General features: G+C 38.8%; 3 protein-coding genes across 5 annotated transcripts; all 3 read right to left on the bottom strand.

The window, feature by feature from the left end:
* Nucleotides 1-927: 927 nt before the first annotated feature.
* Nucleotides 928-8,567, bottom strand: LOC21409644. 3 transcript variants are annotated; one of them, XM_024165473.1, is made up of 10 exons: nucleotides 8,174-8,567; nucleotides 7,473-7,673; nucleotides 7,175-7,272; nucleotides 6,626-6,698; nucleotides 6,347-6,550; nucleotides 5,993-6,249; nucleotides 2,413-2,503; nucleotides 2,099-2,312; nucleotides 1,594-1,636; nucleotides 1,221-1,350 (listed from the first exon to the last, which is right to left on the bottom strand). In XM_024165473.1, exons 1-10 carry the CDS (start codon nucleotides 8,372-8,374, stop codon nucleotides 1,296-1,298), a joined length of 1,437 nt encoding a protein of 478 aa, XP_024021241.1. In that variant the 5' UTR covers nucleotides 8,375-8,567; the 3' UTR covers nucleotides 1,221-1,295. The 3 variants fall into 3 exon arrangements, with proteins under 3 accessions (XP_024021239.1, XP_024021241.1, XP_024021238.1); XM_024165471.1 differs by lacking the exon at nucleotides 1,594-1,636 and having other exon boundaries at nucleotides 928-1,350; XM_024165470.1 differs by lacking the exons at nucleotides 1,221-1,350; nucleotides 1,594-1,636; nucleotides 2,099-2,312; nucleotides 2,413-2,503 and adding an exon at nucleotides 2,724-3,772.
* A 2,684-nt stretch (nucleotides 8,568-11,251) lies between these two features.
* LOC21409642 (pollen-specific leucine-rich repeat extensin-like protein 4) lies at nucleotides 11,252-13,994 on the bottom strand. The gene has a single exon (XM_010097971.2). The coding sequence runs from the start codon at nucleotides 13,951-13,953 to the stop codon at nucleotides 11,416-11,418; it is 2,538 nt and encodes an 845-aa protein (XP_010096273.1). The 5' UTR covers nucleotides 13,954-13,994; the 3' UTR covers nucleotides 11,252-11,415.
* A 1,375-nt stretch (nucleotides 13,995-15,369) lies between these two features.
* Nucleotides 15,370-16,891, bottom strand: LOC21409641 (CCG-binding protein 1). Its single transcript, XM_010097970.2, has 3 exons — nucleotides 16,600-16,891; nucleotides 16,371-16,444; nucleotides 15,370-15,916 (listed from the first exon to the last, which is right to left on the bottom strand). Exons 1-3 carry the CDS (start codon nucleotides 16,838-16,840, stop codon nucleotides 15,605-15,607), a joined length of 627 nt encoding a protein of 208 aa, XP_010096272.1. The 5' UTR covers nucleotides 16,841-16,891; the 3' UTR covers nucleotides 15,370-15,604.
* Between the last annotated feature and the right edge of the window lie 556 nt (nucleotides 16,892-17,447).

Here is a 17,447-nt window from a genome sequence, read left to right as displayed (position 1 = left end):
CCGGAGCTGGAGGTGGCGATCGTGAAGGCAACGAGCCACGACGACGATCCGGTGAGCGAGAAGCACATCCGGGAGATCCTCAACCTCACATACTACTCAGGTGGCTACATCCACGCCTGCGTGGCGGCAGTGTCAAAGCAATTGGGGAAGACGCGTGACTGGATCGTGGGCCTGAAGGAGCTGATGTTGATCCACCACTTCCTTAACGATGGCAACCCTCTATTCGAGGAGGAGATCCTCTACGCCACCAGGAGAGGCACCAGGCTCCTTAATTTGTCTGATTTCAGGGACGAGGCCACTCGAGCTATTGGGATCACTCCGGGTTCGTCATGACTTATGCTATGTATTTGGATCAGCACCTAGACGGACGGACATAGGGTCATGCCCGCCGAGCCCGAAAAAATTCAGATTTCAGGCAGGCTCGCTGTCCGAAGTTCCTGCACTATAATAATAGTTGTCCATTTAACTGTCGTTTGAAAAAAAGTGAATTGTATTTGTGATTTAAATAAATGGACGTGATAATTTCTTTTTTCTTTTTTCTTTCAAAAAAAGAGGAAATTCATAAATAAATAAAAAAATAGAACTCTTTGACCACCAGCAATATTCACAGTTAAACACCCTTGATGTGAATTTGATGACAAAATAACAAAACGAATTGTACATTGTATACGTAAGAGACCGAACAAAAATGGAATTCGTCTTTGATCCTTCCTTTTCTGATCTAATACGGGATTAAGTCCATAAATGTGGGTGAATGAAACAACATATTTAGAGTCTGCTTAGTTCATTAATTTTTAATTCAAGTTAAATGTGACTTTATGTGAGAATTTTTTACTGTACTAAAAAAATTAAATATAACTATTTTTAAGAGTTTTTTACTGTAACAAAACTTGAATTTTAAATTCGAATCTGTGAAATAAACGGACCTTTATACTCCCAATTTTTCTTTTTCAACATGGATGACTTTAAAAAGATCCAGATGAATATTTTATGCTTCGGAGAAATGCACAAATTCAGTGGAAGAAACATAGTATTTTGAATGGGACCGCAAGCCCAAACCCACTTTAAAAGACGACTATATACAAATAAACCAAGGTAATTTGAGTCTAGAAAGAAAGAGTGAAGGATCCTAGTTCTTTCAAGCAACAGGCATGGAGGTGGAAATGACAACATAAGACAAGTATTGGAGACCATCTTGGATTTTGCCCACGGCTGTCGTTTGGTCAGCGCGGAGGTGTACAGAAAAGGTGTTTGCTTTTTCTTGGATTGATTTCTGTGGAAGAGCTTCATGGGATTCAGCAGAAGCACCCTTTATGGCTGCCATATAAGCTTCGGCAACATCGGATATACCTTAAAAAGGAGTTAAAGAATCCAAAATTCAAACTGTCAACGGAAATATCACAGTATTGTACAAACCCCCTGATGCTAAATATGCAACAAGATAGGGCATGGAAAAGTGACTGACATAAACAAGTTGCAAAAAAGTAATATGTTTTGATTTTGAAATTAACATGCATATATCAGAGCTGCATGTAAATCAAACCAAAAAAAAAAAAAAAAAAAAAAAAAAAAAAAAAGAAAAGGAATCACTACCGTATAAGCTTTTCCTCGTTTAATTTGAAAGCCTGGGCACTACCTGGTTTGTTAAAAGGGTCCATTATTCCCTCAATAAAACCACTTTTATTTACACAAACTCATAAGACTATGCTTACTCTCCATATTTTGGTCTCTAGAAGTATAATACATTGATTCTCACTTTAATAGCTAAGGGTCCGTTTGGGAAGTGTATTTGAATTATAATTTGGGTTTTGATTCAAATTCTTTGTTAAAGAACTATTAGCAGGAATTTTTTTGATTCAAATTCTTTGTGAGAAGAAAACACTGTAACAGAATTATGGTTTGAGTTTTGAGTACACGTACCAAACAACATCTTAATAAAACCCGTAGCTGAGTTAACATTTCTCTAGATGGGACCCCAAAAAAAATGTCTGTATTTCTCTTCATAACTATGTATTGCAAATAAAATAACGAAAATGAAAAAAATACCGTACGAGGGAGGTGCAAAGAGAAATGGAACATTAGACAATCAATGATTAACCTGTGATGAAACTGTTGGAAACTGCTTCCACATATCCCGTCATTAATTGTGCTTTTGATCTGATTATTTTAGCTTTTTCAACTGAATCTTCAGGCCAATCAATATTCAGCACGTCAGCATCAGCGTCCTCCTGATCTTTGTTTGCACCAGATATGATGGACTTACCAAGCATCAGCAGTTGGGAAACAGCTGAGCAGCACATCTCCGAGAGTCTCTGTAAGTTACACAAGGTTATTATATATACATCCAATTTAACCCCAGTGACAAGAGTTGAATAGAAACGTATTCAAAAGGAATCCAAGATATCTCCATACATGAACACCCTCTGAATGTAGAGACTCCAGTCTGCCAGTAGTCCTGTGTACTATATCATTAACAGCTAGTCCGGCTAAAGCACTGGTAAACCTGCATATGTTGGACACAGCAGACCTCATAAGGTTGCAAGAAAGGTTATAGGAAGAAGGTAAAGAAACAAATATGAAACAGAAGATAAAAGGAAAGATGCTTTCTCTAGATGATTCATGTTCACAAACTATATGATAAGAACAGAATATAGAATTCAACTAGAAAGAAATGAAAGAACGAATATGATCTTTATTGACTTAACAGAAATGAAATACAAGAACAGTTCTTCGAGATACTGCCCAATCTCCCCTGCTCAGCATTAGCCAAGACTTCCTCAACAAGACTCCAGTAATTTTCTCCCCTCTCTCAGTTCCCAAACCCCCCTTTTAATATCCTCTGCCAGTAACTAACTAATAACATCCTTTCTAACAAACTACTAACTTCTCTAACCAACTAATAAGTTCCTATCATTACTCCCGCCCCAAACAAACACCTTGTCCTTAAGGTGTAAGTCAAGAAATTGCAGCCGAATGACTCCACTTCCTTCCCATATTGATGAGCTTGAATCTTGGAACGTCAAATGGAGCATTATTAGGAGGCCCAACCCCAATTGAGCGGGAATCAGCCCCAATTGCACCCGAATCACGGCACCCAGTCCACATTCGGCCGGAATTTCGGAACCCAACCCAAATCATGCCTGAATTCACGCTCAAAAACGCTGACCCAGTTCCAACCATGCCAGAAGGCGGAGACCCAGTCAACATTGCTCCAAAATCAGCCCTAACGACTCTTGAATTCCAAGACCCAAACCAAAAATCGCGAGACCCAACCCCCAAATTGCCGAAATCGAAACTTATTCCGCCGCCAAACGTTGCCCAAGGATCTCCGTTCAGGTCTGATTCGCGTCGAGCCCCTCCAAATTCCCTAGGTTCCACCGCCGGCCCTTTTCCACGGTCGATTCCCCCTCCGTTCAACCCAACCCCGCCGCCGACAACCCCCAACGTCTCCCGGCGATCCTCTCTGGAAACCCTATGATCAGCCGAAATCCTTCCTTCATGCCCAATTTCCTCAACTCCGGCCAACGACCCACGGCCTGCAACTTGACCCGAACCAATTTCCTCATCCCGATTTCTGGCGACGCTTGGGCCGATTTCCTTTGTCAGCGTCATAGCTTTCCCCGTCACCAACAGAAGCTTCATTTGCTCTTCCATCAGTCGACGCAAATCAGCGAAGTACTGGTTCATCTCTGCCCTAACATGTTGAATCTCCTTCCCCATCGACTCAAACCTCTCCTCCCACTTCTTTCCGGCCATAACCAAGATCGATGCTCTGAAACCAATTTTTAATTCTCACTAAATAAGTGACACGTGGTAATTATGTCACTTATTACGAGAAAACTTATTAACGGAATAAAATTTAAGAGAACGGATGATACATTTTAAAATTTAAGAGGTAAAGTGTTATGAGAGTCATAATGGTATTCTTGATTTTTACAATTCTTTGGAGTCGCCAATTTGATTTTGTTGTTTGGAAATTTATTTGGGGGAAAATATTTTATTTGTTGTTTGGTTGACGAGAAACAAAAAAGAAAGTGAGCATGGAAAAGTTTATGGCTTTTAGATTCTTGCAGTGAAATTTTTTTTTTGTCTGGTTGATATCGGTAATTTATGAGAAGGATGATCAATTGAGGCTATTGATGATCAAGCTAGAGTTTTGGATTATAACTCATGACTTGTTTTTTCTTATATCAATCTATTGTTTTCTATAAGCCAAGGGTAATTCCACCCGATTTATCAGAGCTTTCAGGTCGTATTCCAGTTCTATGTCCTCATGATTTGATTTTTTTTGTTTAGATCTTCTCACGAAAGATTACACGTCTGATTAGAAAGTCTTCGTCTCTACCTACAGCGATGCCGTCGTGGTAAGACAAATTTCGTTTAATCTGTGTTTTTGCTCAAAATTTGAATATTTTTTGTTTCTTATATCTTCTCAACTCAGAGCTCTTCTGATTCTCTCTCTAAACGGTGATTTGTATTTCAAATTGTGATTTTTCCTGTTTTAGATCTTTGTTTTGGTTTTGGTTTTTGGTGTTTTTATGGTTTTGCGGCTTTGTGGATCGAGTTTGTTTAGTTTACGTTCAAATTTTTTCCCGGAATGAGATTGTTTTGACCGGTTTGATTTGGATTTTGTACAAAATTTTCTGGTTTGGTGAAAAAATTTCAGGTGGTGAAATGGCACTCAAGAAGATCAGAGAGTACGATTCGAAGAGATTGTTGAAGGAGCATTTCAAGAGGCTCTCTGGCCGTGAATTGCCGATCAAATCCGCTCAGGTTAGTATTCGATTTTTTTTAATCTTTTTTTTCGTAGATTTTGTTCCTGTTTAGCTTATAGATCTCGAATGTTAAGCCTCTTTTAGCTTTTTTGCATTGCATTTTTGTAATAGTGACTTTCATGGCGACCTGATCTCCCTTCAATTGTCAGGATTTGATTAATCTGGTTCTGTTTGTGTATTTTTTCGTTGTGAACTTAATTTATCTTATATATTTAGGATTAGGAAGGTATAGTTCATCATATTCAGAATTAGAATGTAGAATTTGGATTTCGTCAACCGTTAAAAGAGTTTCTCTTTTCCTCTTTCTTTTTAGAGAAGAAATTTCTGGATTGGTGTTTGTGTCTAGCTTTGTGATAAGAACAGAATATTGACTACAACCAGAAAGAATCCGAAGAACGAAATATGATCTTTATTGACTAACGGAAATGAATTACAAAAGCAGTCTTTCGAGATACTGCCAAATCTCCCATGCTTAGCCTTAGCCAAGACTTCCTGTACAAGACTCCAGTATTTTCCTCCTTCTCTCAGTTCCCGAACCCCCCTTTTAATATCCTCTGCCTTCTCTAACTAATTCCCTCCCCAACTAAAGTCCACAGTAACTAACTAATAACATCCTTTCTAACAAACTACTAACTTCTCTAACCAACTAACAAGTTCCTATCACTATATTGGCATACTTACAAGATCCCAAAGCCCGTCATTTAATTTGCTTTAGGCAATTATCTCCTTTAAGGCAATTCTGGGTCTATAACGAATATATGTCATATATATACATGCGTATTGCATATAAGAGGCAGATACAGGTTGCAATGCCTGGAACTAGTTTACTGTACGAACTATTCTGTGAGAATCATGTAGATAACGCAGAGTTGGAATCCGTTTGGAATTGCTTTACATTGTTTAAAGCACTCTTATCATTTTTGGGGTGTGTAAGAGGAGCTTTTTAACATTGTCGAGGTACCAGGGAATGGTGGTGCCTCAAAACAATCTTAGCTAGTTACTATCAGGTTATCAGGTTAGCTATAAACAAAGACAGCCGACAAGAGAAATTATAAAGAGAAATGAAATGAAATGAAGGTCAAAAGAGCAGCAATAAACAAACAAACATAATAAGCATAAATGCATAATTCTATTTCAGAAGGACGGCGGGGGAAGGGGTAACATATAGATGAATTTCTAAAAGACATAAAAGGCATGTGTTGTTCTAGACTAATTACCCTGCAGCCATGTCAGCAGCCTTGCTCACACTCGAATCATGCAAATCTTTAATCTCATCACTACTTCCATCAACCGTAGTCTCCTTTTTCTTTCCTTTGCCCAACTCACCACCACTTCCATCCAGTACGGTACTTAAACTGAAAATCTGCTGAGCCTCTTTAAGCATTCCATCATAAACAGACTTCTGTTCTGATAATAACTTTCCTTTTCTTCGGTTAAATAACAATGCATAATGGCTGGACAACGCCTCCAGTTCCTGCTGTCATCATTTAATGATTTTAATAAACTGATTATAGCCAAAAAAAAAAAAATGCATAAGAAAAAACTATGAACCTTAAAGATAGGAAAGTTACCTCCAAGTGTTCTGGACCCCCATATATATAAAAGCATCGGTCAAATGTCACTTCCTCAAACAACTGACTCTCATCAGCTTTTTCTTCGGCGCCTTTAGAGTTCTTTTCAACTTCTATACCAGTCTCTGAGATAAGTAGATCCATAGTCTCCTTTCCTACGAGCTCGAGCACTTGGATTCCCTTTGAGGTAAAAGCTTTTCCAGTCTGTGATGAGCAAAGAGATATAAGCAATGCTGTAAAAATTTGTGAACAAGCCGGATGTCAAAGAGCCATGCAAACCTCTAATATGGATGGCGCAACGGGACCACCGTGCTGAATAGATTCTGCAAGGTTTGCAGCAGAATGCTCAAGCCTAGAGAGATGCAACACAAAACTCATAAATTCAAAAAATAAAAAAGAAACCAGCAAGAACAACCAATTGATCTGAGGGCCAAAGTACATACAATATATGGAGAGTAAACACATCATTTATAAGTAATCCAGTCTAATTAGCAAAAATAGAAGAACTGAAGTAGGAATTGAATCGTCAACAAGAGAGAGAGAGAGGGAGGGAGAGAGAGAGAGAGAGAGAGAGAGAGAGACAAATACAATCATGAAATATATGTTGATCATCAAATGACAACACAATCAATAAATCAAATGGTGAAAAAAAAGTAAGAAAAAATAAACGGGCTTATCATCTAAGTCAAAAGTTAGAAGTTAGAAGCCCGAGGCACAAACTTAACTGACTAGAAAATTAGTTCATTAATAAATTGGGGCTATCAGGCCATCTTGTATTTGACTAATTCAAAGTTAGAATGTTTGACATTTAACTGAAGCAGAACGTACTTATGGACCAATTCTGTGCCGCCTTTCCATGCACTTCCAAACGCCTGCCATGCTCCTGAAGCAAAATTCTCCACAGAATTATCCAAAACCTTAAGACCCTGCACATATTATATTGAAGTAAGCAATCAAATGGTTAGTAAGACCATAGAAATTTAAGGAGCTAAATTAATCTTCAGGGATAGCAGAATAACTAAATTACACACAAAATCTCCCACATTAACTTTGATCTAGACACTCTGCAACACAAACCTGTCCCGATTGTGAGCAAAAAATTTATCATGCTTAATTAACAACTTGCCTGACTAAAGATTGAATCTTCACTAGCTTTCTCCAATCTGTCCAGAGCAGACTTCCGAAGTTTCAAACTCTCATCCTCAGATTCTTCATTCTCCTTTTCAGGTTCAGCTGCAGATTCTTCAGTCCCTTCACCCTCCCTAGAAGACTCTGACTCCTCCTCAGCATTTTGCAGGTCCGCAATGCCCTTCGCGGCCACAGCAGCCTGTATTCACAAAGCACTGCTAAAGAGACATTGAAACCAACAAAATGTTGGACCTTAAATTGGACTGCAGAGAAAATCCAAACCCACTCTTCTCTCAATTTTTTTCCCTAATTCATCACCTCAAACCGGATTATGGCGACTACAAAATTTCTTACAATCACAAAGTAAAGCATTAATCTTTCCTTACTTACCAATTAGAGTAATCAAAACAACGCTCTGAGACCTCAAACAAGCAATGCCAATTTAGAAAACAGATTCAACATTGCAGAAAATATATATAATTCAAACCATAAAATTCAACCAAAGAACAAAAAATAAAATAAAATAAAAAAGCGGATCATTCCCTTTTGCCTAAATTAGATCTAATACTTAACAATCCCCAAATAGAAAGCCGTATCAGTCTAATACACTGCTTCTAACTATAACAATCCAAGAAAAGTAAAGGAAAACGGAAAGAAATAGAAGCAATTAGGTTAATTTACATATCAATAGAAACTTACATTGCGAGAAATCTCTTCGGCCGCCTTTTGGAGATCAGAGAGAACAGAAAACGGCGAAAATCCCCAGCCTCCCCATCCACCTCCGCCACCACTTTTCTGCGGCGGCGCCGTTGATTCCTTCTTCTCCGTTTCTCCGGCGACTTCACCTCCTTCCTGTGGAGCCTTTTTCTCTTCCTTCAGTGGCTGTCTCTCTTCCTCCATTGCGGAACCGAAAACAATTCGGTCTCCGATTCGAATCTCCTTTGATCTGAGGAAAAAATGCGATTTCGATTCTGGTCTCGACGGAACTCTGGTTCGAGATTTTTTAAATCGAAAATGGCGAAGACTGTAACCGTAGATTGGAATAGAATGGAATGGGCGTGATGTTCACGATGTGCTTGAGTGAGTGCTTCAGCGGGCGTTGGATCGGAGGACGCAATTACGACACGGTGTCCTTTCATTTGTTAAACGACCTCGTTTTCGTATGTCCGTGGATCAATCATCCTCCACGTGTCGATCTCTCTCGCCGCTTCATCGTCCCCGTGGGCGTGGGAGAATTGAGGATTCGGGTTGTTGGGTTGGGCTTTGCAGTCGCTTCTAGATATTGTGGGCTGGGCTCGTCAATGTCCACATTGAAGGCCACCGTCGCATGACGGTGAGAGACAACCTATCAACGCTCATTCACTTACATTCAGGGATTGATTTTTATGGGCCGCAATGAAATTATAGCTCTCATCGAAAGAGTTTTTAGTATAATTGTCTTTTAAATTTATCATGATTTTATAAATTGTCCTTTAAATTTTTAATTTTAATAATCAATCTTTTAAATTTGTAAGTTTATTGTAATATACTATATTTTATTAAATTTGTTCAAAATTTTTATTAGATTTAAGAGATTAAAATGTGAGAAATTAAAAAATTTGTGTTACATTTAAATTATAATGTTAAAATTTTTCGTTGAGCGTATTTTTTTACACTAATTTAACACAATCATCGTTAAAATAAGCGTATTATGTTAATTTACTAATTCATCCCAAAAGTTTAAGCGGTTAGGATGTGGGTCAACAATAGTTTAATACTTTAACACTCCCCCTCACGTGTGGGTTGGACAATAGGCAATCATGTGGGTAAATTAATTAAAAAGCCCAACACGTAAATATTTAAGCCTGAGATATCTTAAAAATCCAACACATGATGACAATTTAAATGGGAATAAAGAGTGCAATTACAGGAGTTTGAACTCAAGATATCCCGCTCTAATACCATGTTAGTTTATCAATCCATTTCAAAAGCTTAAACTGTTAAGAGGTAGGTTAACAATAGTTTGATATTTTAACATATTGTAACAACTTTGTAATTGAGAAAATAACTTGTCAAAATTAAAAATTTAAGAAGTAATTTATTAAATTATGATAAATTTAAAGGACAATTAAATTATGATAAATTTAAAGGACAAATGTGATAAAAACTCCTCATCGATATATTAATATGGAATACGATCTGGACCGAGGACATTATTCCTCTCCTTTTGGAAATTTTGAGGGTTGTCCTCTTTTTCATATGCTATTCCGAATAATGCAAAGTTGAATAGATGAATTTGGAGAGAAATATTTTCAATAATTTGTTTAACCACCATAATATCTCATTTATTATTACGCGGTTTTTACTTGAATATTTTAATTCTTAAAGTCGTTTTTCTTTTTTCTTGTACTTTCAGCTGGAAAAAATAATTTTTATAACTTACAGTCACTATTTGAATTCATTTTTCTTTAAGTATTTTAGGGATTGTTCTTTTACATTTTTGAGTTAGGGTAACTTAAGTGATGATTTTGAGTTGAGTTTGAGTTATAACTTAAGTTGAAGTTATAACTTGAGTTTGTATGTAGATGTGCACATTTGAGTTATGATTTGAATTGAAAATCTATTTAAGTTTGTATTTGGGTAGGTCAAAACTTATATTTATATTTAGATAGTATTTTAATAAAAACTCAATAGTGATGAAAAATTTTAATAGGATATATGGGTTGAGTTTTATTCGTCTTTTCGTTATGAATGCATAAAAAAAATCATCTCAATCAGAATTAAAACGAAAAAATTATGATATTTGTAAGAATAGAAAAAATATTATTTATTAACTTGAGTTCGAGTTTATAAACTCAAGTTAAAAGAAAAATTTGAACTCGAATTTAGTCATAAACTCAAGTTCAAACTTAAATTTTATAAAAACATGTGCACTTAAATAAAATTATAATTTGAGTTTAAATTTTGTTTGAGTTTCGTTAAAAAAAAAAACCCCTTAATTAGATAAAAATGTCAAGGTTATTAAAGAAGACTAATTTTTCTTCCTGCATTGACCTTGTTGTAAACTGATGAGTAGTCTTTTGAGCATTGTCGGCCTTTGTCATTACTCACTAGACTACTATCTATGCATGTATTTTCAGCTTGTTCAACCAAGCATTCTATCTTTGTCGAATCGAAACCAACCACCACTGTATTACTGTATTGTGCTCGAACATGGTATTATCAGAATAAAAAAAACTTAAAAAAAATTCCCTAGAAAAACTATGAACTTCAAAAAAAAGATTATACTATAATGAAAAGGAAAAAAAAAATCCACCACTAAACTAGAAAAGATTTATCAGTAAGCACACCCAAATAAATATGGAAAAGAGAATTTTTGAAAGTTAAAAGAAAATTTTGTCATACATATTTTTTTGCCCTCTTTGCTGAAGAGTAAAAGGGATGATCTTAGCAAAAAGGGCTGGTGTTAATAATTTTTTTTTTTTTTTTTTGGTTCTTCGTACTTTTCCAATAGTTCCTTGGTTGTTTAGCCAAAAAAAAAAAAAAAAAACTCAACAGTTTTTGTCTTTTCTCTAATTTTAGATTTTAGATGATCAAAACAGACAAAAATATAACATTCAACGACTTGATATTGACCCTTCATTTTTATATATGTAGTCATAAATATTGATCCTTTGAACACCTAAAAAATATCGATCCTTAAAAAATATCAATCCTTGAATTCTTTTTTTTATTCGACAACATTTCTACTGCTGATCGAACCAAAAAAAAAAAAAAAAGAGAGAAGAAGAAGTCGCAGTTGAATATTCGATGAGCAACTTGGATTACAAAATGCGTTTGTGTATAGGACTGTATACAAGAGCTAGAGTTTCGAAGCTAGGATCTTAAATTACAAAAGACAATGAGAGAAAGAGAGGCAAACAAACAAGATGTTAAAAACTTAAATCCACATTCTACCAACTTCAGTAGCCTTGGAACACCGGTGGAGGCGGCGATGAGTACTGCGATCCGAATGTCGGCGGCAGAACTATGTCATCGAAACTTGGCGGCGGAGGAGAGGGAACCAGTGGTGGCGGAGAGTACACTGGCGGAGGCGGCGGGGAGCATACCGGTGGAGGTGGTGAGTAGACTGGAGGAGGTGGTGAGTGCACCGGTGGCGGAGGAGAATACACCGGAGATGGCGGAGGAGGTGAGTGAACCGGTGGCGGTGGAGAGAAAACCGGCGGAGGGGGAGAATGAACCGGTGGTGGAGGTGATTGGACCGGTGAGTCTGGAGGCGGTGGGGAGTAGTAGTGAACCGGTGGTTGCTCCGTCGTGGGCGGTGGAGGTGATTTGACGTAGTTTGGTGACGGAGATGGTGGATGCTCAGTCTTCGGAGTCGGTGGCGGCGATTTCACGTGGTTTGGTGATGGAGACGGTGGCGATTTCTCGTGTTTTGGTGACGGAGGCGTTGGATTCTCAGTCTCCGGAGAATGTGGCGGCGGTGATTTCACATGTTTTGGCGACGGAGATGGTGGATTCTCAGTCTTTGGAGACTGTGGCGGCGATTTCACGTATTTTGGTGACGGAGGCGATGGATTCTCTGGAGAATGTGGCGGTGATTTCACGTATTTTGGTGACGGTGGCGGTGGCGATTTCTCATATTTCGGTGACGGCGACGGAGAAGGTGGTTGTTCCGTCGGTGGTGGTGACTTCTTAGGTGTAGGTGACGGTACCGGGGAATGTGTTTGCTCGGGCGGTGGGGGCGATTTTGGTGGTCTATGCACATGCACAGGTGACCGGTCGGACTCAGAAGGCGGTGGAGGCGATTTCGCTGATGGCGTGTGTGACGGCGTCTGGGGCGTTGACGGAGCTTGTGGTGGAGGCGAGTAAGAATGTGCCGGTGGCGGTGGGCGAGATGGTCCCCTGACTGGATGTCTGTCAGTAGGATCCGGTGACGGCGGAGTAGCCGAAACGGGTGCCGGTGGGAACTTGGGAGGAGAATGAGGCGGCGGCGACGACGGAGATGGTTGAGATGGCGTCGTCGGTGGAGTAGCACTCGGCGGTGAATGACTCTTAGGTGGGGCTTCAACCGGCGACGGGGATGGAGGCTTTGTTGGTAGTTCGGACTTGGGTGTAGAAGGATCCGGCGACGGGGTTGGCGGCTCGAGTTTCGGCTCCGGGGGAGTAGACTTTTGTGATGGTGATGGTGGTGGTGTTGATGGTGACGTTGGCTTTGATGGACTGTGAGGAACATGATAAGGAGAAGGAGAAGGTTTCGGCTTCGGCTGCGGTGGAGAAGCTCTGCTGTCACCTTCGCCGCCGCAGTTCTTGCTACAATCGACGGGCTTGGTGACCACCGGGAAGCAAGTCCTGGCGGACTTCTGCTTTGGCCGGCCGGACAAACAGTTGCTTTCGTCATCGAAAACGACGTTGCTTTTACTGGACGGCACACAAGACTCATCCTCCTTGATGAAGTAGTTAAACGAGAATGTGAAGTTCGCCAATTTGGGCAATGTGCAAAGACTCTTGGAAACAAACCCCGTCAGCTTGTTATTCGCAATGTCGATTTCCTCCAAGCTCTTCAGACCGGTGAAGCTCTTCGGTAAGGTTCCGACGAAGTCATTGTCGCTGGCGTCGAAAACCATCATGTTCCCGAGCAACCCGATCTCCGGGGGGAAACAACCGCCGAGTTCATTATTGAGGAAGATGATCTCGTTCAAGTTTGGCATGTTGCCAATGGTACGAGGAATGCAACCATTGAACTTGTTGTTGGCGAATGTCACAACCGAGACCGTGGAGTTCCCCAATGAGTCCGGGATTTTGGACTTGAATCTGTTGTTGTTCAAGAAGATTGCGTCAAGTTGTTTGACAAAGAGCTCGGATGGGATTTCTCCTTCAAAATCATTGTACCTAAGATCTAGGTACTTGACGCTAGGCCATTTTAGGACCACCTTAGGGAATGGACCAACAAAGCGGTTGTTACTAACGTCAAATTCATGCATTAGTACAAGCTTCTTGAAGCTCTCTGGGATGATCCCACAAAACCTGTTGGAGTTGAGGTGGAAAAGAGCAACATCCGTCAAGAGGCCTAGCTCCGCGGGGAGGTGACCGGCGATGTCAGCATGGTTGAGGTCAACGCCCGCAACAACGCTGAGCTTGGGGTCATCGAGCGCAGGGGCGCAGAACACGCCATTGTAGGCGCAAACATTGGCTCCAGCCCAATTGCCAGTGAAGTTATAGGGGTCCGAATAGATGGCGTCCTTCAATGCCTGAAGGCCAATGTAGGCCTTCCGGAGCCTCTCGTTGGCGAAGGTTATGACGAGGTCAAATTCATATTCGAAATCGTTGGGAAGGTCGCCATTTTCCGTTGGCATGGTCAGGAGCTGCCGCCGAGCTATGAAGGAAACTTCGGCATCGGTTAAGGCCAAAGAGAAGGTTGGGAATAATGGGGAGAAGAGAAAGCAGCCAAAGAAGGCTGCAATGATGTGATTTGTGAAAGGGTGATGATAGTTCGCCATGGCTGACTACCTTGGGAGGTCCAAGGCTTGCTTATAGGAAGGTGAAATAGAAGGGAAAGCTGTGATAAATGGTTGGTAGAAAAGAGGTTATGGATTGGCCGGTGTTGAGGGAGTGTAGAATTTGGTTCTCTAGTTTTAGCACCGGAATAATTGGCATTGTTTTGCACCTCAAAAGTTCGGGAGTTTTGATGTTTCCATGGAGCCTAAGGCCTCCTATTATTAGGAAACCTTTAACAACTAATTACCTGTAAAAATCTCAAAATATTGAAGTTAATGCTATTAGTTAGTTTTTTTTGTTTTTTTTTTCCCTTTTTACAAAAACAAATCCTATTAATTAGGACGTTTATGTCTGTTTTGTACGAGACTTAATTGTTACAAAAAAAAAAAAAAAATGCTCTAGGTACTGTTGACTTGTAGAAAAGCTGCTGATTCATGTAAACAAATGTTCAAAAGTTGCCCCATAATTTTTCATGCATAAAAACCTTGGCTTGATAAAATGAAGAAATCAAATCAATCCAACGAGCTTCGCTAGATTTACCTAACTCTGTTTTTCCTTTTTTCTTTTATAGAACCCAACTACTTTATTTTTCATGCATAAAAGCCTCAGCTTGTCAAAATGGAGAGATCAATTAACAGTAAATTGGACGTAGTAGAGAGAATAAATTATAAAGCTCTCTCATATCATATATTCTTTATTCACTTGACATGATCATACTTGCTAATCACATCATTTAAATCTATATTTGCTTAGAAACGGGCTGTTAATTGAAATTGACCTTTTAATTTGTAGAGTTTGTTCCATATCGAAAGTGAAAATTTGTTTAGAACAAATTTATTATTCAAAAACCTCTCATTTTTCCCCTGAAGAACACACACACACACACTTTGCCCTCAACCAAATGAACCAATTATAATTTTCTTTTAAACAAAAGGGGTATTTTTTTCCCCCTGTTGAAGAGGCAAAAGAGAGATAATTTTGCATTGGTACTGATTCAATAGTGTATTTTCTCCATCAAAGTAAGCAACTCTCCCTGGTCTTAAAAATTGAAATCCACATGGTTTTCTGAAGAATGAAAATGTCGTCAAGGAGATGCAACAAAGAGAAAAAGAAGTAATTAATCAAGGTCTAAATTTTGCTTTCTTCTGGATTCCACTCTTTTAGTTTTTATCCATTTTCTAGCCGTGCAAATATTGCCATCTATTATGTCCAATACCGTTTGACATGACAAAGAATCAATTTGTCAATTGGCATCATACAAATATAAGATTATACTGTCAATTGAACTAGAATTTATATTGCAAGAACTGGAATTGCGCCTAACTTTCACTTTACTGATTTCAACTCGATATTCATGCATAATAGAGTCATGAATTAGCTAGTTGGAACACAAGACTACAACAATTACTGCGACTTTGTGACCATTCATCAATAAGCACAATAACCTCACGTACTATAATGATCATAGTTCCATCATTCATCAGGAAAAACCAGTCCAACACTCTCAAACTAATTATACAACAAAGTTCTTTACTCTCAACCTCAAGCAAACATTGCACAATTGCATTCAGACCAAAACTCCCACATCTATAAACAATCACATCCTTACTCATTATCTACAATATGTCCTACCTTACAAAATAGCCCTCCATATCAATCTGTTTCATGGTCAGGGGCAGGAGAATACCATGCAGGAAACTTCCCCTTAGCTCTAAGCATTCTAGTATAGGGGGAATCAGGCAGGATACCTTTCTTTTCCTCCTCCAGCTCCGCTTGCGACTTTGGCAATCCATCCGGTATTGGCGCGAGTCGCTCGGTCTTTTCAGAGTTGAGCGGCTCAGTCGAACCGAATCTTTTCTTCCTCCCCTTGTGGATGTCTGCAATCCCGTGTAAGCATCCGATCAAGGACTTCACGCCGCCGGCTTGAAGGATCAACTTCTCCACATCCGATTTCGGTGCTTCTCTCTGAATTGTGTTATTGCAATCAGATGAAAAAAGAATCAGGTACTGCAACTTTTGGAACTTGAATAACTATTGTGTTTCGTATCAAGGAAAGTGTGGAGGGAGAAGGGGGGGAAAAAAAAAAAGAACAGCATAGCATATACTAAAATCAGTAAAATAATCTTATTAAAAAAAGTATGTGTCGTCCAATTTTCTCAGCAACTAAAAGGAAAATTGACGATTTTCCCCTTTTTCTCTAGAAACGAAATTAACTGAGAATGAATCAATATACTGTATGTCACGAGGCCAGAAAAAGCTATTTATTTAACCAAGTAACCAACCACATAAATCAATTCTTTTTACTGACTTTCATTAATCATCAAAAAGCAATAGAAATTAAATATGAGAAAAAAAGAACTTCATATATTTTTTGTTCGTTTCCTTTTATTTTCTCAGCGTCCAAACAGAAAGAACTCACCTCCAGATCTTTGAGCTCAAAATACGCTCTCCAGCAGCTATACGATTTGTCTCCTTCAAGCGTCGAACAGTAATCTAGCCAAAAAAATCATTAATCAAAATCAGAAATCGACCAAATCACAGAATCGAAATCACTATTTCAAGCCACAAATATCCGAAATATATAAAACTACAACAACTCATAGTCCCAACCAAACAAAATCCCCAAAACAAAACAAATCAAACTATACCGGCGAGTTCGTTCTCGGATTTCTCGATCAAAGGCGGGTCTTTGACGGCCCGTTCGAACCTGGTTCGGCTAAAAGGCTCGAGCTTCGGAATATCAGCGTCGCTTCTCGAAGAAGAAGAAGAAGAACACACAGTCGAAGCGAACCTCGTCGCCGGCGATGACGATCGCCGTGGCCAATGAAGATCCTTGGGTTCCAGAAGCAACGGGGACGAGCAAGAACGAAGCAAGGTAGACTTTATCATCGTGTCCAAAGACACCCAAATCTGTGTTCAGTTACTTTTCAAAGAATTTGGATAACGATTATATTTTGATTGTCGAGCGAGGGAATAGAATTATATATCAGGACGGATTTGAGTTCAGAATTTAAATTTTATTATAATAAAATTATATTTATTTTATTGATTTAAATTTTAAATTTAAATTTTATTATAATAAAATATTTTTTTATAAAATTATATCTTAATTTAAATTAAAAATTTAAATTAATAAATGAGTTTTAAAATTTTTTTACATAAAATTATTTTTTAATTTAAATTAAAAACTTAAATAAATAAATTAAACTAAAGAACTTATATATTATTAAAATATTCGGTGGAATTATTAATCACCGCGCTAAATGGATAAGGATTAGATTTTTTTTTGTTTATAAGATATTTTTTTGAGTTGATTGTTGTGTTAGGGTTACGCTGGTTTGTAGTGGAGAAAAATGACAGACGAATTTTGGCCGTTTATCGGTTTTTAACTGCGATGAGGAGCGCCAGATGTGATCTTACGTGGAAGAAGTTGCAGCTAGTTGTAGGGCATTGGGTACGCTTTAGGTGGAAAGTTCTGGTCATGTGGGACCCGAGG

Source organism: Morus notabilis, unplaced genomic scaffold, assembly GCF_000414095.1.
Source record: "Morus notabilis unplaced genomic scaffold, ASM41409v2 Scaffold115, whole genome shotgun sequence".
Lineage (NCBI taxonomy): Eukaryota > Viridiplantae > Streptophyta > Magnoliopsida > Rosales > Moraceae > Morus > Morus notabilis.
This window is presented reverse-complemented; position numbering and strand designations above follow the sequence as displayed.